Raw genomic sequence first — 23260 nt, forward strand, 5'->3', positions numbered from 1 at the left:
ACAAGTTCCTTTTTGCCCCCAAACTAGTTATATGACCTTAGGCAGGTCACTGACTTTCAGCGTGCTCCACTGCTGCTTCCAAATACCATCAGTATTTCTTTTTCTGGTTATATTAAATGATACTAATTCTTCAAAAAGCAATTAAAGGCATGTGAAAAACAAAATGCCTATCAACCAGAGAGACAGAAATAGCAACTATGATATTTTGGTATATTACTTTCTGGTATTTTTAATGAATATATAATTTATTTCTGTGATAAATATTTTAACATAATTTCCATTCACACCATATTTGCTGCACTGTATTCTGAATTTTATCACTTATAACTGTTGTAGCATTTCTCTATGATATCCTTTGAAAACCTGATTTGTGGGATATTTGGATGTAGTACATTTGCTTCAGGTCTTGGGGAGTTTATTGTAGGGATAGATACATTATTAAAGGAAGAATAGGATGCTCAATTACTCAAGACGGTGGGTGCCCAAGCAGGCAAATGTCACTGGACAACTAGGAATTGTTGTGGAGTGATGGTAATGATTGCAATAATTGATGTTTACTGAGTTAATGTGCCAAGTGTGATGGCTGAGCACCTTACAAACATCTCATATAATTATGATAACAACTGTCTAATATAAGTCCTATCATTACCTCCATTTATAGATTAGAAAACTCATTGTTATCCAAGTTAAACCACTTGCCCACGGCCAATAGCTGGAAAGTAATGGAGCAATTTGAAGTTTTGCTTCCACTATTATCCACAATGTAGAACTCCTCTGCTATGAGTTGGAATGATTAAATTATCTATGTAAATCCCTGAGCACATTATCTGACATACTGAGTGCTCAATGAATGTTCATCTTCTTCATCATCATAATCATCATTGCCACCACGACCATCAGCCTGATTATTCCAGTCAAGTGTGTTAAACTGCTTCACCAACTGATCAGCCAGTGGACTGACTGCCCCTCAGATCCCATTAGCTGTGACTGGTGGGCTGAAGAGATCATAGTTCAGTACACTGTTCTATTATCATAAAATCCAATATTTATTCAGTCCCCTATTATTTAACTTCACTCACTTATAAACTATAGGAGAGGTTTACGCTGGGAATTTCTTAGGTTTCTTCTAGCTAGTTCTCAGCTGTAAGTCTTCATTTTATCCAGTTTACAGATAGGTTGAGATATGAAGAATCAAATGATGACTCTAAGTAACAGAGATAGGCATCAGAGGCAGTTATAGGAAACCCAAAGATGCCAGTTGGTGCCAATTTTTTTCCATTTGTTAGTGCAGTGCTTAAAGGAGTATCTGTTGAAAATCAAGTGCTAAAATGCTATGAAACTTTTTTTAAAAATGAGGCCGTTGCTTTTGAAGAGCACTACTTTAAATCAAAGAGGAAAATGAGCACAGAGCCTGTTACGACTTTGCTCATGAACTTGCTTACAAATTCAAACTAGCAGCTGCTTTTGTAGTCATTCTCACCAATCAATGAAGCAACAAATTACTTATTTATAAACACTAGGTTTATAGTCTCAAGTGCTAAGCATTTTGAATACAAACTTTTTAAAAAGCATAGCCCATGCCTTCCAGAAATTATATACCTTTAGACTGGTGCTAATATCAAAATACAACAGGTTGTTTGGGAAAGGAGAACTTCCAGTGTTAAAATACCTGCACTTCATATCACCAAATGGTTATTTAGAGCCTTGTGACTCTGAACCCCATTGTCATTGAAATGTCCTCAAGCTTCTTGATGAAGCAAAATGGGGCAACCCTTTTATAAATCCAACTTCTTTGCAATTCCTAAGATTTCCTAAATGATGTTTCTTTCATTTGGTGTCTTTTCCTTGAATGATGAGACCAGAGAATTCACTATCCCACATAACCCTTGAAAAAATTCTAAAGTATTATGGTAGGGATGAGCCTCCCTCCTGGGAATGAGATGGCAGAGAGACAGGGTAGACACTACAGGAAACAGGAGTTAGGTGTATTCTCTAAGTGAAAATTATAATTTATATTTGTTTAGAAGTATTTGTGAAAAAATAACTTCAAATAAAAGCATTTTTTCAAAAGAGGTGTCACTTCTATTAATGCTGATAAGTTAAAGGTATATATGGGCCTACAAGATGAGATAATATGGAGAATTTCAGGCCCTGTTCGAGAATGCAGCCACCTGACTCCCATTAATGCTAATGAGCCTCTCACTGGATCATTCTAAAATTTTACCTCCATGGTCTGTTTTAAAGCATCAAGAGTCAGGAAATTTAGAATGAAAGCTGAAATTCCATCTTGGCACTTTCTCTCTGATGTATATACTCCTATGAAAAATGTGTGGTATAGTGCAGCTTCAAGATATCACCTAAACATTTGAGAATTCTAGAGAAAAATATAGCCTGTTGGGAAGCAGTAGGGGGCATTGGAAACTATACTGGGTTATGAATCAAGAGACCTGGATACAAGAAAGTCATTTCATCAACCTGGGTGTTCACTTTCTCATTTCTATAACATTAAATTGTTGGACTAGGTTACAGATTATATTGTCTTACAAACTTTCTCAAGTTATTGCATCCGTATCACCTTGATGCCGAAAAAAATTGCTGTGTACAGGTTGTTGTACAGAATTGAAGGACTTCACTAGACTATACAGAAGCAGAGGGGAAAAGATCGTAGACTATTAAAAGCTAAATAAATGGTTGCCTTTAAGAAGATTGAGCAGAATTCTTCATACAGTCTAAAGGCTGAGTGTTGTGTCTAAATTGTGAGTGGCTAAAAACTTAACTGTGAGGGCAAAAGTCTCATCTAAGATAAAGCTATATTAGAGAAAAAGAAGTTGTAAAGCTTTTACAGTGGGATGAGTTGTAAACTATAGATATATTTATTTCATTTAGACCCAATTGCACTCTGATTACCTTCTAGAATTACAAATGGACAAAATATTTGCTTTTGTAATAATTATTATAGAGAACAAACCAGATGCTTAATCTGATGAGGACTTAGAATTGTATTATGATCTCTTGGGATACCTGGCTGGCTCAGTGGTGAGCGTCTGCCTTTGGCTCAGGGTGTGATCCTGGAGTCGTGGGTTTGAGTCCCACATTGGGCTCCCTGCATGGAGCCTGCTCCTCCCTCAGCCTGTGTCTCTGCCTCTCCCTGTGTGTCTCTCATGGATAAATAAATAAAATCTTAAAAAAAAGAATTAGGACAGCCCTGGTGGCTCTGCAGTTTAGTGCCGCCCTCAGCCCGGGACCTGATCCTGGGGACCTGAGATCGAGTCCCACATCGGGCTCGCTGCATGGAACCTGCTTCTCTCTCTGCCTGTGTCTCTGCACCTCTCTCTCTCTCTCTCTCTCTCTGCGTGTGTGTCTCTCATGAATGAATAAAATCTTTAAAAAAGAAAAAATTCTATTATGATCTCACAAGTAATTACTACAATCATCCCAGAATATAAAAGAATCATAGATTCTTTTCATTGTAGAACCAGGGAGATTTTTCTAATTCAAATTTTTATACCAGTAAGATATTTTATGAGGCATTTGAATATTATGCCTGGGTTTTGAAATATAAAAATGTAAATGACATATAATCATGTTATTTGTAAGCTTGATTGCATCAGAACTTCGTGTTTTCAACCATATATGAAAGAATTGAGCCCTATGGCCTGAAGGCCATCATTATGTGTTATGAACTGACATATCTAGAATGGTGCTACTTATGTATATATGAGGTGGAGAAGACTGAGAGAATAGTTGATCAAATCACCTTCCATATTCTGCAGCTCAGAGGAAGAACCTTGGCTGAGAAAAGCCCCAGGTGCCCAAGTTAGGTGATACTAGTATTTAGTTTTTCTTTGATGCCCATAAAAATATTTAGTTCAGTTCAATTATAAAGGCAACTGAAAATGGCAGATAAATATGATGAAAAAGATGAGATCTGGAAAGTCTGAACATAGGAGGATCCCAGCTCAAACATCGGCCCAAGGGTTGGACTAAATGACTTTTAAGACTCCTTGTATCTGGGTTCCTTTGATTTTATGACTCTAAAAGCCTCTTCAAAGTCTTTTGATACAGCATCTTTTGCTTAGTACTTTCATCAAAAGCCTGAGTTGTCTATTTCACTTTAGCCTTAGGTGACCTGGAAATCAAATTATAGCCATATACTAGGAACCTTGATAGCATATCTTCACCCAGCCTCATACCAATTTACACAGAAATTCTCACAGATGGCCCCTTATGCTCTTCAACTTTACCATCCAACTAGTTATTTACAAATGTAAAATCTATGGCAGACCAGAAATAATCATCCTTCTACTTTAACCACAACCAGGAAAAGTCAATAAAACAAGAAGTTTAGATAAGAGGGTAGCATCCTTCATGGGCAAGCATATCAGGAGGAAAAATGTAAATATAAGATACTCCTCTCACTGTAACTCAGTGGTTCCACCTACAAATATTTTCCCTCTGCAAATGTTAAAAAGTCATCCCTCTTTCCAGTGTCAGTGTGCTGTTGGCTCCATTGGTGAAAGCATTTTTTTCTCCTGGAAAGTGCACGACAGGGTGATTTCCTGAGAAATGAAAAATGACTGCCATGTTCACATCAGATGGATAGCACGCGAAGTGCAGTCCAGTCCTTTTGTTTCCTTGTTAGCATCACCTGGCTCCTCTATTTGTAGAGCTGTAATAAAAACAGCTTCTTTACTGTGTGTCCTGTTGGTTTATACCAACCATGTCAGGTCCATAAACCATGGTATATTAAAGTGTAATAGACTGTGTAAAGAATACTGGGAAGATATTCCAACCTTTATCCCTTGCCCTCATTCCACACTTTACTACCTCCCAGATGGGTATCCATAAATATGACTTAATTATGTTTGGCATAAAACCTCCACTTTCTTTGAAAAGTGATGTCCTTCTTTGGCCACTTTCAGTGCATGAATATCACCCTCTTGAGGATAAAACCTTGAAAATTTCGGTACATTTAGTTGGCAAGTATTCATAGTCCAAATATTTTCTGGAAGTGTCATCTTGTTTATAAAAACATTATATTTCTCATAATACTTTTAAAAATTGCAGTCTGATACAGACAAACTCAAGGATCAATGTTTTTTGTATCCATGATCTATGATTCTAAATAAGATCTGGATGGAAATCCATTCTCTCTTGCTGTGTGATTCTATTGGACTCCCTTCTAATTTGTTGAAAAAAGAAAGCAAAGATCAGAAATTGCTGTGGGAGGAAATGGGCTCTGATCCCCCAGTAGGGAGGTAATGAGCAGGGACTATGATCTGCTAGTGTGGGTCCCTTCCTGTCACTTCATTCACCTGTCAAATAAGAGGAGTACTTACTAGTTTGTTAAAGTTGAGGCACACAGATTTTGAAATTCCTTTATGAAATAGATTTTTAGGGGGCACCTGGGTGACTCAGTTGGTTAAGCATCTGCCTTTAATTCAGGTCATGACCTCAGGATCCTGGGATCAAGCCCCAAATCAGGCTCTCTGCTCAGCAGGGAGTCAGCTTCTCCCTCTCCTTTTATGCTCTCTTTCTCTTTCTCTCTCTCTCTCAAATAAATAAACCCTATAAAATAAGTTTAAAAAAAGAAGTAGATTTTGGTTGCTGCCCTCAAGAAGCACCAAGTCTAGTAGGAAAAGCAGACTGCCAGTAAATGATGTCCATACTGTGCCCCCACATATGTGAACACAGCGTGGAACTGTACAGAAAGAGCAGCTCACCACTCAGTGAAGGAAAGGCATGGGTAGAGGTCTTCATGAAAGATATAATGTTAAAGCTTGGCTTTTGAAGGAAGAAAAGATGTTTCCAGTGAGGCTGTTTGGGAGGAGAAGACAAGAAGGAGGAGGAATGCAAAGCAGAAGAAACAGTGGTCCCCAAGAAGAAAGGTGCAAGAAAACAGGTTGGGTGACAAGAACAGTGAGGAGTCCCCTTGACAGGAGCATGGCACATGTAGCAGGAAGTAACAGGAGCCAGGCTGTTTAAGGGCTTACTGTGTAATGTGAGTGTACCTCATCCTGGATAGAGAGGAAGCTCCTGAACACATAAGCACAGCAGCGGCGTAATCCAGTTTGCCATTTAGGTTGGCAATTCAGCTGCAATGCGGAGAACTGGGTTTCCTATGTCATGCAAGGAACCCATTATAGATCACAGAGCCGAGAGCTTAGAGCAGGAGGCTTTGCTCTCAGAAAACTACCTTTTTGAAGTAGATCCCTACGTCATTGTCTTTCCCTGAGTATATGAGAGGTGATTCAGTTCATCAGGTCAAAGATTGATAATTCAATAATGATGAAGTGGGAAAAAAAAATCATAAGCTCCTCATACCTACCCCCTTGACTCCCGGGTAAATTTTCAAAATTATCAATCAGTTTCTGTCTTTTTCCTGAGGCTTAAATAAAATAAAATGGGCTTAAACAGCAAATATAATGACTTTAGGTCCAACATAGAAACCACCCTCCTAGAGACAAGCCTTAGGTGCCATGGTAAAGACATCGGTTTTGGAAGTGAAATGGGAGAACAGTGAGGATCAGAGCAGAGGACACCTGATCTGACTCGAAAATGATCACATGCAAAACTATCCTATACTGAGGGTGATTGTAGACATTCTTAAGAAAGGAAATTTGAAATTTTGTATTACTCATTCCAAAATCAGACAGGTGGAATAATGACTACTAGAGTTTGCTTCTAGCCGATCAAATAATAAATGGCTGTCAGTTTTGAGTTCTTAGGGCACGTTAGTCACTATGTTGATCTCTCATGTTCAGTAGCTCCAAGGGTCACAACCAGCTTGCAGGATAGATCTTATCATTCTAACGTAATGGTAAGGCTCAGAGGAGTTAGTTAAGTGACTTCCCCAAGGTCTTTCAGTTAATAAGTGACAGAGCACAAAGTCAACTCAGGCCTGCCCAACACAAAGCCCAAGTTCTTTCCACTATGCTACACTTGCATATAATTTTGTTGGAATTGCCATCCCACTGGAAGCTTGAACCCCCAGCAGTCTCAACATGACATGGGGCCACCAGAGGCCAACTCAAGAGATTCTGATGCAAGCAAGCATTGGCCCCTCTTCATGTAGTCTTCATATTTCCATGCACATAGACATTATCATCTTCATTTTGCAGAGATGGAAACCAAAATGTGAGACTTATCCTGACACTTACGTGGCAGAGATGGGCTTAAAAGTTGGAATTATCCATCCTGAGTTCTGCCTCACTCGGTAGGCCACAGTACTAAGGAATTTCACACTGGTTATTATGGGGTGTCTTTTTGATAACTAATGAGACAATGGTGATCAAATGAACTAGGAAACAATATTCCAAGGTATTAAAGCTTTACACAAAAGCAAATGGTCTTTATTCAGAAAGGCTGCATTAAATAAAATCCACATAAATACCTCTTAAACGAATAAATATCTTCCATAGAAGGCATGTTGCTTTCTGCCTGCGACATAGAATTATGAAAAATAAACATTGTTCTTTAATGGAGAAAGTTGAAGCTCAAGAAAAGCAACACAGTTCTACCAATTACAGAGAAATTATAGTATGTGTAGGTAGGTCACTGAGCACACTTGCCACTCACCTTTCTCCAAGGACATCCAGAAGTTCACCATCATCACAGTGTGTCCACACTATGTGACACAGTGTGTCCACGTCTTAATAAAGACGTTTGGAAGACAGAATTGATGTTGAGAGAAGCTTCTCACTTTTAGTACTCTGATTTGTTTTCCTGATTGCTTTTACTATCTGAAAAAGTGAGACTGTCAGGTCATCATCCTAAGCAACTACTTTACAACTCAGATTTGGAAAACCATTGTATTTAACTCATTGCAGACAATGAGACAGCCTCTTGTGCCAGAAAGAGAAGAGGGCAAGGCTGGGGATGCCTGTTATTTTCTCCTTTTACTTCCTTTGGTGCCATGTCAGTCTCTGACAACTCATCCAAATTTACTCTTCTAAGAAGCCTACCCAGCCCCCACCATACCCATATACAATGTAAGCTAAAAAGGAAGCACCTGGAGCACCTGGGTGGCTCAGTTGGTTAAGTGTCTGCCCTTGGCTCAAGGCATGATCCCAGGATCCTGGGATTGAGCCCTGTGTCAGGCTCCCTGCTCAGTAGGGAGTCTACTTCTCCTTCTGCCCCTCTCCCCACTAGTGTTCGCTTGCACTCTCTCAAATAAATAAAATCTAAAGAAGAAGAAGAAGAACAACAACAACAACAACAACCGCCTAAATACTAATGTCCATGGGGTTTTGTAGAATAGAAGACTAAGTAAATCCCATCATACATTCAGGGCCACTGCTAGTCAAAGCTGTAGGGTAAAGACAATTTACACGTGACACTTGTCATCTTCAGTTTAGACATTGTCTCCCTTTTGGGTGCCTGGTACCTCTGTAGCATGCTGTGGGGGCCTGGCACCCTAATTCAGTAATCCATAGTAATCTCCTATAGGCAACAAGCCGTGCTCTGGAAATTTTTGTTGCTATGCATTACCAAAAATTATTTACACTGGATCTTTTTCTCTCCAGTTTAATTGTCTGTCTTCCCCAACTGGAATGAAAGTTCTGTGGGGACCTTTGTTTTCTCCACTGGGGTATCCCAAGCACCCAGAATAGGGTCTGGTACATGGAACAGAAGAACAAACCCACCTATGTCATTATGTCTGTTAATACTAATTGCTTAAGTCAGAGCTTGCAGAACCTGATATGGTCAACAGAAATGTTCTCTTTGTCCTATAGAACATCTGGAAAAAAATGTTTTTCAGTTGAGAACATCCATTTAAAAATCTTAGCTTCTCTGAAAAAGGAGGAAGATCTGATAACAATGGCAAATGCTTTCCCTCCCCTACATGGGGTAGGCCTTCCCATTTTCCTACCACAGCCTGTCAGCTTCCCTATACTGAGACTGTTGGTCCCAATGTTGAGAAGCAAGGGATAGAGTTTTAGAATATTAGGATTCTTATACTTGGCCTACAGTTGCCTTAGTGGCTGGTGATACTAGGATTTGAATTTGTGACTCCAGTCTTTAAACATTTTCTTTCCAAGTAATGTGTTTTTGTTATGCTTAGAGCACTTCAAAGACTTAAAGTGTATAATGACATGGTTGGAAATGTCACATATTTTGCCGGGAGAAATCTTTTAGGCTGATAGAGCTTCCAGATCACACCATGGAAGTGGCTGCCTTTTCTGTCTATACACAGGCTCCTTGCTTAGAAAAAATCAAGGTCTCTAGGTTCTTCTCATTTTCCCAAAGGTTCTTTCCTTGCCCCCAGACCCTCAGAAGTTCTGCAATATGCATTGGGCCTCTTGGAAACCCTTCTTTTTACATTTTGCATGCTAGTTTTTTTCCAAATAACCACATTTAGAGAGCTATTCGAAAATCTTATTGAACGCTTTATTCCATGTAGAAAGGGTATCTGTTGTCAGTGAATTTATATGCAAAGACAGCTGGGCTACGATCTACTTATGGCCTGGAAGTAGCCAGTTAGAAACCACCTGGTGACAGAGAACAGCAGAGGTGCTCCAGGAAGATCACTCAGGCCTCAAAGGAATTTTCCCTTGTGTTTGGCCATGCACATAGTTAAGAACCACTGGCTAAGAACAAACTACTTGTTTGTCTCACATTTTGGAGGACTCGGTAGTTTAGGAGAGACAAAAGTCACTTACTGTGTCTGACTGGCTAAGAATGAGACTAATTCACAGAGACTCCTACTAGGAGGATGGGGAGAAATCATACTGCAAAAGATGACCATAACTATGATCTTACCTAAGATGGCATAGTTAGGGATCCCTGGGTGGCGCAGCGGTTTGGCGCCTGCCTTTGGCCCAGGGCGCGATCCTGGAGACCCGGGATCGAATCCCACATCGGGCTCCCGGTGCATGGAGCCTGCTTCTCCCTCTGCCTGTGTCTCTGCCTCTCTCTCTCTCTCTCTCTCTCTGTGACTATCATAAATAAATTAAAAAAAAATTAAAAAAAAAAAAGATGGCATAGTTATCAAAGCAGAATCATTTTAATATTTAAAAAAGTCGGGGATCCCGGTGGCTCAGCGGTTTAGTGCCTGCCTTTGGCCCAGGTCGTGATCTTGGAGTCCCAGGATTGAGTCCCACATCGAGCTCCCTGCATGGAGCCTGCTTCTCAGTCTGCCTGTGTCTCTGTCTCTGTCTCTGTCTCTCTCTCTCTCTCATGAATAAATAAATAAAATCTTTTTTTAAAAAAAGTCATTTTTGTTCACTAACATTTGCTGGACTTTAAGGTATACAACATTAGCCTGACATTCTTGTTTAGTCTATGTTTGTATTCTGAGTATCAAGTGCTATGTTTAGGGAATCTAGTATCTTTCTTTTTAAGGGATATTTGTCCAATATATGCAGTTTTCAGCTAAAATAAGCTATTTAATATATAGGCACTCCTACCATGTTTAAGGCTCAGCAGAAAACAACCTAGATAAAGTTGCTTCTCTCCTTGAGCTTACATTCAATTGTCATATAATGAATGCTTGAGAAAACAAATTATCTGCCAGGCAGATAGAGGCTGGGCAGGGAAAAGGTAAGGTGCAGAGGTTGAGAGAGTTGGGGGAGGGGACAGGGATGTGCAGAAAGGGGTGGTTTTTACTTAGTGAAGTCAGAGAGTATTACTGAGACCTGAATACAGTAAGGGGGCCAGTCATGCAAAGACTGTTGGGCAAAATGTCCCAGGGCAGAGAGGCAGCAAGTGCAAAGGACCCTCCCATCCCCCTCACCCAGTGCGCATGCTCAGTGTGCTCAAGCATCACCAAACTGGCAGAGAGACTGAAAAGGAATGAGCCTGGGAAAAGAGAAAGTGACATCACAGAGGAGCCAGCAAGCAGACCTGCGAGGCCTAATGGGACATTGTGAAGATGTTAGAGGTTATATCAAGAGTGATGACCAGATTTGGAAGGTTTTGAGCAGGGTGTAACTTGATAAAATTGACATTTTAAAATAATGATGATAAGGTACTGATAATACCTTTCATGTCATTTATTGGTTGATCATGTATTACATGACAAGCACTTGATGTGTTGTCAATCATTCAATCTCTATAATAGCTGTATGAGGTAGTCACTGGGGCTATTCTTATAGGACAGATGAGTCAATAACTGCAGTTGGTCATGAGTTGACCACAGTCACACAGGTAGTACATGGCAGAGCTAAGCTTAATAAAATAGTGCTATTTTAAAATCCTTTAATATCTTTCACGAAGTATCTTTCATGAACATCAGAGCCCCTAATAGATATGACTGATTGTCTTTTCCTGTTCATTTTATATCACTGTAGCCTTAAATGAAAGGAGCCTCAAGACTTACATAGAAAATGATTTAACTATTTTTCTAAACATTTTTAAAATGAATAAGTTTTATTTTCATATATAAAACATTTTCTGATTAGAGAGATATGTAAAGCCACCACCCAAAAACGAAACCTCCTAAATAAATAGTTCCTAAGGAACACTGGTTCTTAATCTATAAATTCAGAGTTACATGGATTTCCTTAGTAGTCTTAAATATTTTTTTTTCAAAGCATTTAAAGATAGTATTCTGAAAAAGGAGACCATAGGCTTCCCCAGACCTCCAAAGGAGCCTCTGGGTGTAGAGACAGTATGTGCAAGTGTTCCAGTGAATTTGTTGGAATCTGAGCAGAACTGCTATAAATGGTACTGGGTTTCTGATGTTTGGGGAGAAGTGGGGAGAGTGCCAAGTACGCACCAAAGCTCCCAAAGAGGCCAGCTGTAGCTGGGGTGACTACGTGACCAATCTGGTCAGGATTGTTCCAATTTATGTTATTGTCCAGGTGTATTATTAGCTGTCACCTTCTTTCATTCTCAGAAGTGTCCCACTGAGAACACTAAATTATATGACCCCCATTAGCCACAGCTATTCCCATGAAAGCAAGGGTGGTAGATGTAACCATTTGAGAACTATCTCCAGGACATGTGGTAGGGGCTGCCAACCCCTGAATTCAGAATTATTTTGATAATACATGAGTGTAATAGAGTAGAAGATTACACAAAAGATATGGTGGAAGAGAATACTGTTTTAATAATAATTTCTGGGGGATCCCTGGGTGGCTCAGTGGTTTAGCGCCTGCCTTTGGCCCAGGGCACGATCCTGGAGTCCCAGGATTGAGTCCTGCATCGGGCTCCTGGCATGGAGCCTGCTTCTCCCTCTGCCTGTGTCTCTGCCTCTCTCTCTCTCTCTCTCTCTCTCTGTGTGTGTGTCTATCATGAATAAATAAATAATCTTTAAATAACAATAATAATAATAATTTCTCTTTCACAGCCAAAAAAGAGCATAAAATGGAAGAAAGTCACTTGGAGAATGCACAGAAAAGGTAAGTGGCTCTGAGTTGGCCTTAGTCTTTTTGGGGGGCTAGCTGTCCCTTTTTATTATTGTTATGTTTAAGTGCAGTCATACCAGAAAGCCATCACCATTGTCTATCTTCAGAACTCACTCATCTCCAAATGGAACTCTGTACCCATTAAATCATAACTCCCCTGTCTTGTTCTCCCACCCCGGCTCCTGGAAACCATTATTCTACTTCCCATCTCTGTGACTTTGACTACACTAAATACCTCATGTAAGTGGAATCAAGATAGCATTTTTCATTTTATGACTGGCTTATTTTACTTAGCATGGTGTCTTATGAGCCATTCTTTTGGCCCCATTTTTTGAGACTATATATCCTTGAGCAATCAAGATTCATAGGGAGCTCAAGACTTGGAAATATTTCTCCTCAAAGAGTACAGAAGCAGTCAGAAGTGATTGACGTGCATTGCGTCATGGCACTGTCTGCATCTCCTCCATTTCTCTGATCCTGAACCACTTTATGGAAGTAAGGAACAATGTGATCCTTTTTAGCCTTACAACAAGAGTAAACCAATTATTCCAAACACCTAAGCAACTTATTACGTCTTTCCTCAGATCTGAGAGGATTCTATAGACATGGGGCAAGTGGGGAGGAGGGACTGACCTCCAACTATGAAAAGTGCCTCAGAAATTGGGAGAGACCTCAGAAGTCTTCTGTTCTACCCTTCACCTACTCCAGGCCTCCTCTTTGCTCTTCTTGCTCTTAACTGACAGCAGAAAGGAACCACCCACTTCACCCAGTAATCAGTGGCTCTGGTCCCTGGCAGAGATTTTTGGTTTTGCCACCTGACCAGATTAGTCAGCTTGGCTATGCCTCCCTCTTAAAAAGGGATGAGTGAGAATATATTGAGCCATTCTCATTTTCAGCACAAAGATCCAAGATAGATTTTGCTGGTGCCGATTCTAAAAGTACTAGAAAATTAAACGAGCAGTAGGCAGAGGAAATAGCCTACAAGGAAAATGAGCTTTACAAATGCATGAAGAGAGGAGTTCATTAGGTGCAAATGAACAAACTCTAGAAACAAACCGTTTCCTCCTGCCTAGCCACAATTTCCAAGAGTTCTGAGAGCCTACGGACAGTGCTGTCGTCTCTGCCTCGACAGGCGCCAACATCTTGCCCCACTTCCAACTGCCAGTCAAATTAAAATGCAGATGAAAGGGACGTGAAGGCCAATCCTGCATTTTGCTAAACGCAGCCATGTTCTTGAGTCATGACTATCACGCAAGCATGATCATCTTTGAAACCCCCAAAGCAATGACATGACTATGTTTTTAGATTTCTGGCCCCTTGATTGGACTTAACCCTCTATTAAGTTTTCCTTTCCTCCATGTGTAAAATGAATATCTCTGTGTTGCAGAAAACAGCATGTTCAGAAGAGGCCATCAACAAGGGTACATTGGTGTCAGGCCAAACAGAAATTTGGTTTCCGGGGTGGATGTCAAATATCTAATATTTCTTCAAGATTCTTGCTTCAGGAGGCACCTGGTTGGCTCTGGTTGAGTGTCTGCCTTTGGCTCAGGGCGTGATCCTGGGGTCCTGGGATTGAGTCCCATATCGGGCTCCTCTTGGGGAGCCTGCTGCTCCCTCTGCCTGTGTCTCTGCCTCTTTCTCTGTGTCTCTTGGGGATAAATAAATAAAATCTTAAAAAAAAAAAAAAAAAAAAAAAAAGAAATTCTTGCTTCAAGAAAAGGGGGCCCACCTCAGAGGGGCCGAAGCTGCTGCTGTGCATTAGCTATGCTGAGGGGAGTCATAAATTTTAGTTGTCAGCGTTTTCCGTGACTTTGTGATGAAGGTAGTATAGCTTTCACGTCATACATGAAATACGTTAGATCCCATCTTTAATGTAGTAACCACAGTTGTTTGCTTGCACTCTTTAAGGAGGCTGGTGGTCAGTGTTGCAATATTCGTGTGAGATTTAGTAAATTTTTCTGTTTTATTCTCAAGAGAAACCATTTGCTCTGAGGCCAAGGCATGTTTGCTTTTCCTCAGCAGTTTCTACAGGCATGCATGTAAAACAGTAAGTAAATGTGTTCCGCTTTGGCGTCTCAACACTGTAAAAGAGCTCACGTTGCCATGGGCGCTTTGATATCATCGTCATCTGTGCTTTCAAAATATGTAGCCGAATTAAAAAGATAGGACTCAGATAAGGAATTAGAGCAGAGAGAAAAAGAAGGAACAGAGTGAAGTCAAGAAGTTTACGAAATGTAATGTATGATTAGAAATCAGTCTTTCCACAGTTGAAAGCTGTTTTAGAGTTGTCTGCTGGCAAATAGACATCTTGAATGACTGCATTGTCCATTGGAAAAGATTATCCTGGCTGTTAAATAGCAATAGTTTCAGGAGGACAGTAGTCCAGTAGGTGGTCATAGGTTCATATTCGAGCCTTTAGCTTTTTCTTGAACAAAGGGATAACTCTGAAGTCAAAAGAGGCATATCCTCAGAGCAACTTCCTCTTTGTCAAAGTTGCAGAGTGCCAAAGCCAGGCCATCCCCTGGGAATTTGTTTGCTCCAGTTCTTCTGAGGAGGTTCACTTGCTTTCTTAGTTTCTAAAACACATCGGGGGGGGGGGGGAGCGGGAGAAAAGTGCTAAAATTCAGTATTTCCTTTAGTTTCTGCCCCCTTGGAGGGTTAGCAAGCCAGACCTCACAAACCCCCAGAGTGAGAGGTGATGAAGGTACATGGTTAGCTCCAGTTTAGGCTGGGAAAAATGAGGTCTCTAGAATGATGACATGCTTTTCAGAAGCTCCATGATAACCCACCAAACAACACTTGCATTCTGTGAAATAATACTAGTATTGGCAGCATCTTGAACTCCAGATACTGCCAGGGGTGCTGGGATGATCCATGAGGCACAGTGACTGGGATTTCTGTACTCTTCACTATATTCTGCTGGAAAATAATTTTCTCCTCTGAATACTAAGAGGGAAAGACTTTCTCTTTTCTATTAATGCACAAAGAAATATGCTTCTGTATCAAAGGTGACCATAAAGAAGAGAAAAAACAATGATGATATGCCTTGCTGGGGGGTGATGCCAGGAGGGCAGCTGTGTCTAAAGTAGAAATGGAAAAAAAAAGAGAGAGAAGAGGGTCTTTTTTTAGATGCCTGTGTCAGTGAGCATGAGCAACAGAAGGGTGGAGTGGGAAAAGCACTTCACTTAGAATCGGGGATCTCAGGTGGTAGGCCCAACTCTGCCAACGAATAAAGTCATTTAATCTTTCCAGCTCTCTGTTTTCTCATCTCTAAATTGAGAGCATCAGAAAAGTTCTCCTATACATCCCTTCCAGTTCTAAAGCTCCATGACTCTATAAGAAATTCACGTCCTGTTCCTAGAGGTCACATAACTCTCTACTAACTCTCTACTTGCATATTTCCATTCCACAGTCAATATAATTTTCATTTTGAATGAAATAAAAGTATATGCTATCGAGCATATATTTGGTTGTATCAGCGTTTTGACTGCCACGGAGTTAAGAGTCACCTCTGGCAGGGAAGTGGGCATTGCGACTTTCTTCCATTCCTGGTTTTGTTCCAAATTATGTATGTTTGGAATTATAAAAGAGTCCCTTAAGAAATTACTGCAGTTATTGCCTTTCTCCACTTATGCACTTCCAGTCTTTTAATAACTGGGAGCCAAAATTCCCTGGCCAGTAGTTTTAATTTGCATTAAAAACAGATTTATTATTTACAGAAGCACAAAGAATTTATGGGACTCAGAGCTGCAGCTCCAGCTTGGATCTCACCTAATCATAGCCATGGAATCAATTAACAGTTCATCTGTGAAATGTGATAAAATCTTATGAGATACATATTGCCCAATAACTGAGAACGAGATGAAAGTATTCTCCATAATAGTAACGGGGCTTCAGGATTTTACAATTACCATTGAAGAGAGCTCCATTAGAAACTCAGTATTCAGGATGGCCACAAAAAACACACTGTGTCTGAACAGATGATAGAGCACCGCGTAGTAAACCTAGCCAGCCATTCCTGCTTTGATTAGTTTCCAACACCCTAGAAGAAGGGGACCATTTATTTAAGTGTTCTTGCTCATGGCAAATGAGCTTGTGAGGCTTTGGGTGGGTGGAGGTTGGGGGCGGGAGACTAAGTGCAGAGCTATAAATTGCTACAAAGCTAGTGCCTCCAAGAAGGGCTGCCTGGGAGGCCCGGTGTGCAATGAGTCTGGTGTGCAATGAGCTTCTGAGGGGTAGGTCAGGGGATTCGGAGTGATGGCTGAGAATCAGCTTTGGGAAACCCAGACCCTTTTCTGACCGATTAGAGATCATCTTTCCAAGATCAAAGACGGTTTTTCATCCAAACCTGGCCCTGCCTTCAGTTCTATCTCCTTTGATACATCGGTGGTTTGCATTCTTGTATCATATCAAGCCTTAAGCTGTAACCTTCTTAGAGATCATATATTCTAAGTCTTACTTCACCCTTGAGAAAATGGAGTCTGGTGCTGAGTGATTGACCCAAGATTACAAAGCCAGCGGATGCCAGAATAAGGATAGAATAGCTCCTTGATTTTTCTAGGAAGCACTCAACAGATTAATCTCTTCCCCGTGGGCCGCCTAACTGACCACTGCTACCGCTGCAGAATCAGTATGTCATCCTTACATGCTCACGCAATCATGACACACAAAATGAAGAGCTGGTAAATGATGTGGATTTGAGGTGGAGAACAAATACAGCGCTTTACTGGCATACCCCCCTGGCATTGGACATGATCATTTTCATACACATAAAATGTGGCCAGGAGTGTCAGGTTGAATTTCTTGGCGAATCGGCTCAAGCAAATAAGGTTTATGAGGCTTGGGATAAGCCACAGTCACTATGACTCTGGGCTCCTGTCTTAGAGAATGAATATGGGAAAAATGCCCCCAGCATCCCCACTCTGAGGGTGTGGACAGTTTCTCACTCCCTACCTCACTCTGATTTGTTTTTTTCCCCCTACCTGTTGCAGTTTTGAAACAACAGTAGGATATTTTGGGATGAAGCCAAAGTCTGGTGAGAAGGAGATCACACCCAACTATGTGTTTATGGTGTGGTACGAGTTCTGCAGTGACTTCAAGACCATCTGGAAGCGGGAGAGTAAAGCTCTATCTAAAGAAAGGTAAGGTTCCAGCAGAGGCATCAGTACCTGTTCAGGAGGCAAGGAACTGCCTCACCAAGGGAGCATATTTCACACGCAGCCGTATTTTCTTTCAGATCAAGTGGACATTGAGGAAAGACTCCTGCCGGGGGGCTCCCGGGGAGATCTGGGGAGATCCAGGGAGGTGTGCTATCCACACTAGCAGATAGCTCCCGTGGTCTGCTAAGTTACATGTTCTTCACCCCTTCCAATTACAAGCCAGTAAATGAAAGGGGAGCAGCGCTAATTTGCAACAGATTGCTTCACTGTGTATTTTCACTTGGGCCGAGGCTAAATGAGGCCGCCTTAGTGTTGTAGACACTACAGACAAATAAAAGTGAATGCTTTTCCCATTAATATACTGAACTTGCATCAAAAGGAAATCTCTGAGACTCAGGCCACACTTAACACAGCGCTGAAGCCCCGCTCTGGATTTACAGCGCCACTTCTGACTCCTCGTATCCTGCTGAGGACATCAAACTGCTTGCCGCTCAGCCTCATTGCAGCCTCCTGAGTTTATTAGCTGGTGGTAGAAGGAAAATCTCGACTCTGAATATAGGAAGAGAGAGAGGGAAAGAGTGTGTGTGTGTGTGTGTGTGTGTGCGTGTTCATTCTGCTTAGAAAGAGACTAAATTGGGCCCTGCTTATCAGAAAGAAAAAAAAAGCATTTTTACTTGACCACTGTTGTGGTCACGTTGCCACCATGCTACGAACGGTGTCCTGCATTTAAACTTCAGAAAGTCTTGCTATATATACTACTGCTGCGGAACAGATGCATGAGAGTGTCATTCAAAGTGGAGTAGGAGGGGATCCCTGGGTGGCTCAGTGGTTTGGCGCCTGCCTTCGGCCCAGGGCTTGATCCTGGAGACCCAGGATCAGGTCCCACATCAGGCTCCCTGAATGGAGCCTGCTTCTCCCTCTGCCTGTGTCTCTGACTCTCTCTCTGTCTCGAATGAATGAATGAATGAATGGATAAATAAATAAATAAATATTTAAAAAAAAACAAAGTGGAGTAGGAGGAGGCAAAGATTTCTACAAATTAAGGGAAATCGTTTATCTAATTACAGCATCCATATCTCACTTAAACATTGAGACCTGGAATTCCATAACTGAGTATTTTTTTCTTTGTAATCAGAGAAGAGACATGTACATAATATATCTATACACACACACGCACACACACACACGTACAATCACTAATATGTTTTGCCATACAAAGCTATTTTTAAAGGGATCAGGGTTTAGAGATTTTTGACTCTGTATTACTGACTCTAAATATTTTCTCAGAGAACTTTTTCAAAAGACTGCTTTCTTTCTGAGGCAAAGACCTTTAAAAATGCTTATCAGCATCTCTCTCCACCATGACTTCTTTGAAAACCTGGGGATTAAAGTGAGTATATCTATTATATAGACAAAGGGAAGCAAAGAAATAGTTGTGACATTGGTGAGAAAATAGATTATTAATGTGGAGGGGAAAAAAAACCCTAAAATTCTTGGCACCCGACTTCTTGGTCTTGCCCCACAGTTGCTTATTTGGCCTTTGCAGCTAACCTATGCTCCTATGAAACAGATGCTGCTCTGTTAGCCCCGTAGGAAAGTGGCAGGACCAAGTTCCTGGCCCTGTCATGGGGGGCAGCGCTCCAGGCAGCTCTCCGAACCCACACCTGACAGCCACACAATCCAGCAGCGTGTGCTGAATGGACAGCCTGTACTTAGGATCTTGTGCCTCAGATTTTGAACGGAATTCGGACACATGGGGGGCTCAGTGGTTAAACATCTGCCCTCAGTTCAGGTCATGATCCCAGGGTGCTGGGATCGAGTCCTGCCAATGGGCTCCCTGCTCTGCGGGGAGCCTGCTTCTTCCTCTCCTTCTGCTCCTGCTCTCTCACTCTCTCTCAAATAAGTAAATAGAATCTATTTTTAAAAAAAAGATTTTGAGCATAATCCTTAGCTAATTTGTCTTTATAGTGGAGCCCTAAAAAAATGGTCAAAAAAAAAAAGGGAGAGAGAGAGTAATTAATCGCTTTTTATTTTCATAATCTGGATGAGAAGAGGAAAGCTGACAGGATTCTGCTTAATGCATGCTGCCCAGGGTGGGTGAAGATGGACATGAGTGGGCCTTACAGCCCCAGGACTGTGGAGGAGGGAGCTGAGACCCCTGTCTACTTGGCTCTCTCCTGCCTCCAGATGCTACTGAGCACCATGGCCAGCTAGTCCATGACAAAGTCGTCCTAAACTGGTGAATATCTGCTTTGGTGCTCAAAGCTTAATAAATGTTTTTGGACTGAATGAATGAAAAAAAATTTTTTTTGAAAAAAATTTGAAATATTGAACTGTTGAAATATTGAACTGTAGTCCAAATTAAGGAGTTTCCCCCCATCACAGAAGTTAGAGCAAATTCACTGTGAGTCTGAAGTGGCAGGGGGGATCCACCCGTCCTCAAAGTTCCTTTCCCTCCTGGCCACCGCATGTCCAGCACTGCTTCCTGGGTGCAGCTGGTGAATTGCCTGCTTCACACTCTGTAAACCAACACCTTCCAAGGGTCATGACTTCACAGGACCCTTCTCAGTCCTCCCCATTTAGCGATTGCAGGGGTCTCTCCATTCCAGCCATCCTTTTGCAAGATGGATCACCAAGGTTGCCAACCTAGAAAAACATCTCTGAAGTTAGTGACAGCTCATAAAATATTTTTGGAAGCAATTTGTTTACAGAAATCTATTTGTTAAGAAATGTTAGCACATTATATATATGACTGTTCATCTGGTTATACAAACGGATTCATATCCAGTGTTTTCTTGTGATGTGAGGATTTTTTTTTCATCTCTACCTGCTAAGGATTTTAGCTTTTAAATTGTTGGAATCACATGTATCATTATGCTAAAATAAGCAAATTAACTTGAATTCTTCTAGTAGAATTACATGGGAAACAGCATGATCGCTTTGTCTTGAAATCATGGTCAATATTATTATTTTTTTATTACACTTTTCCAAGAAATCCCAATAAGACTAAATATCAGGAGGTAACATCACATAATACAAAGACATCTTCAAAAGGAAATTCAAAACCAAAATGAAAACCTGACAGCTTACAATTATTAGGGGGAAAAAAACCTATAGTTTGGAATTCCATCAAAAGAAAACCACCTGTTTGATTTTTAAATATATTTAAAGGCCAATTAAAATCCCAAAAATCATTGAGATGAATTAAGCAGAAATAATAATATTTTCGAAGGTGTAAATTCACTTCCAAATGAAATGTTGATGACCACTTTAGGCCAACTTGTAATCAGTTCTTGGGGGTGGAGAATATTTACTCTTGTTCTGTTTAATGTGGTTTCCATCGATATACATTAGCTTGATGCAAAATCGAAATGGATGCAGCTTCATAACAGGATTGCCCTTCATAAAACCCAGAATAATATCGAAACACACAAATGACTGTACAGAAACACTGGATGTTTCTGTACCTTGTAAGCAAATAATAAATGGTACCATCAAGTTTGTGTCAGGATACAATTCTGTTTTTGAGTAGAGGAGACATAATATTTCACTAGGGATATGACTTATCTGCAGATAAGTAGATCAATAGAAGAGCAAACTACTATATGATGGTATAGTAATGTCATTAGATTGTCGTTGTCATTTAAACCAATATTAGGCAAATTAGCAACTTCTTTTTCATCCAGGCACAAATCCAGAATGCCCCACTCCCTAGGCCTTCAGTTGGTGGCCCACCCAGTCCTCATGCTGTCCCAAATTCTGGAACTTATCCCTGCAGTAAAGTGTACCAGGCCCCTCTTTTACCCCTTCTGATTACAGGCAGTGCTCAGTAGTGCAAAAAAGAGCCCTAGATAGAGCATTGAAAATCAGGGGATCCCTGGGTGGCGCAGCGGTTTGGCGCCTGCCTTTGGCCCAGGGCGCGATCCTGGAGACCCGGGATCGAATCCCACGTCGGGCTCCCTGCATGGAGCCTGCTTCTCCCTCTGCCTATGTCTCTGCCTCTCTCTCTCTCTGTGTGTGACTATCATGAATAAATAAATAAAATCTTTAAAAAAAAAAAAAAAAAAGAAAATCAGCATTTTTACGCCAATAATTTGCTATGTGATCTTGGGCCAGTTGCTTTTTGTCTGAGGGACACAATTGTCACATTTGTTAAATATACATATTGGGATGCTCTCTTCTAGCTAGAAATCTCTAATGAATCTAGAAACTACTTGTCTAATATTCTGAGAAACAATGTGTTCCATTTCCGAGAAAATGCCTCCCACCCTTGCCCTTCAGCTCATTAGGGACTGTACTGGAAGACATTTCTAGCCAAGGTGTGGGGGTGAGCTGGGGAGAGATTTGGGGGCAGGGAGAATTTTCCTTGCCCTCTTGGTTGGCAAATGTACGTAGCCAACTTGCCTCGTGCCCTGAGCTCTTCCCCTACAATAGTAATATTGGTCTGGGAGACACCATATTTTTAAAAAGTGTGCACAGAAAAATGTTTTCCTCTGCTCATGTGTATCTAACATTGCATTTGGTGGATTATTACGTTCATCAAAATTTTTACTCTCAGAGGCAGCTTTGCCTCATTTTACCTTTTCATGGACTTTTGTGTTTGTGCCTCCTGATATCCAAACGCTCAATGAATTTTTTAGCACATATTTCTTCCACCTAGTAAATCAACAGATTATCCAAGTATATGCATCATTACAAGGAGGTAACCTAATTTTTGCTACTTTTATTGACTACTCTCTACTCATTTTCTGATTTTTCTTTTTATTTTTTCTTTTTAGTTACTCTGGGATATAGGACCCTTTCTTATGAAATGTTTTACTACTTAGAATATCTTAAGACTGTTCCCCACACATGCACACACAGGAGCCACAAACCACTATGACCCACAAAAAGAGCTATGAATTTGCAAAAGGTAAAGAAGCCTCGGGGGATTCATGACTACAGGAATAAACTCTTGGCAAATAATTCGCTCTGAGCCAAAGCAAACTTTAAAAGTGCTGTTTAAAAAAACACATAATCGGTAAGTAATGAGTGAATAAGGAGTTTGGTGAATTTTATGAAAAATGCAAATAAATCTCATTATACACATAGCTATAATTTACACTATGAGGGAATGGGTGATCACTTTCTAATTTTTAGTTCAGCTGAATACCAACAGGGTTTCTGTCCTAAGTATATTACTTGCAGCTATTATGGTTAATTATGCAATTGCCATACTCTTAACAGCAGATGGTTCAGAGCTGTTGTGGGCTTATCCCAAAAGCTGTCCTCACAGCGCTCTGCTGCTCAGGTCACTTTAGGCCTAGGAGTTGGAAACTTAGAGAGGCCGTCCCTCAGCCCACAAAGGAGCCATTGGTCTCAGCATAGATGTTGCAGAAATTCTTCTCTTTATATGATAGTTTTTCCTGGAAAAAGTTCCATAACCTAAAATTTTTATTTATAGAATTATGCTTTCCTACTGACATGCATACTTAGTCGTTACAGTAGTAACTTGTAACAAGTTAACTTTCTCTTCCCTAGCCCTCTGTTGTATGGTCAGATGGTTTATGTACACTTACCTGCTAAGAAGCTTCATATTTTGAAGGACTTCTTTAATAATACAAATAATCACCCCCTAATAAACTGGCAAAATTTTGAATTTTTCTAAGTCATATTTGAAGATAGTTCTGTACAAATACACAAATAGTAAATGTTCCAGTGAGCTGACTTATAAACAGAACTGTCGTAACCATGAAGAATAAAAGCTGCTTA

General features: G+C 40.7%; 1 protein-coding gene across 22 annotated transcripts in view; it reads left to right on the top strand.

Moving 5' to 3' along the window:
- The window catches only part of FMN1 (formin 1), a 433877-nt gene that overhangs the window by 362151 nt on the left and 48466 nt on the right, over positions 1-23260 (top strand). For 21 of the 22 annotated variants that reach the window (XM_049104448.1, XM_025473314.3, XM_049104447.1 and 18 more), the window contains 2 exons: positions 12293-12344; positions 17342-17491. In XM_049104448.1, the coding sequence (XP_048960405.1) occupies positions 12293-12344; positions 17342-17491 (202 nt within the window). Of the gene's footprint in view, positions 1-12292; positions 12345-17341; positions 17492-17586; positions 21553-23260 lie in introns of those variants that run through there. The other variant, XM_025473319.3, reaches the window with a different exon arrangement.

The sequence above is a fragment of the Canis lupus genome, chromosome 30 (genome assembly GCF_003254725.2).
Source record: "Canis lupus dingo isolate Sandy chromosome 30, ASM325472v2, whole genome shotgun sequence".
NCBI classification, from domain to species: Eukaryota; Metazoa; Chordata; class Mammalia; order Carnivora; family Canidae; genus Canis; species Canis lupus.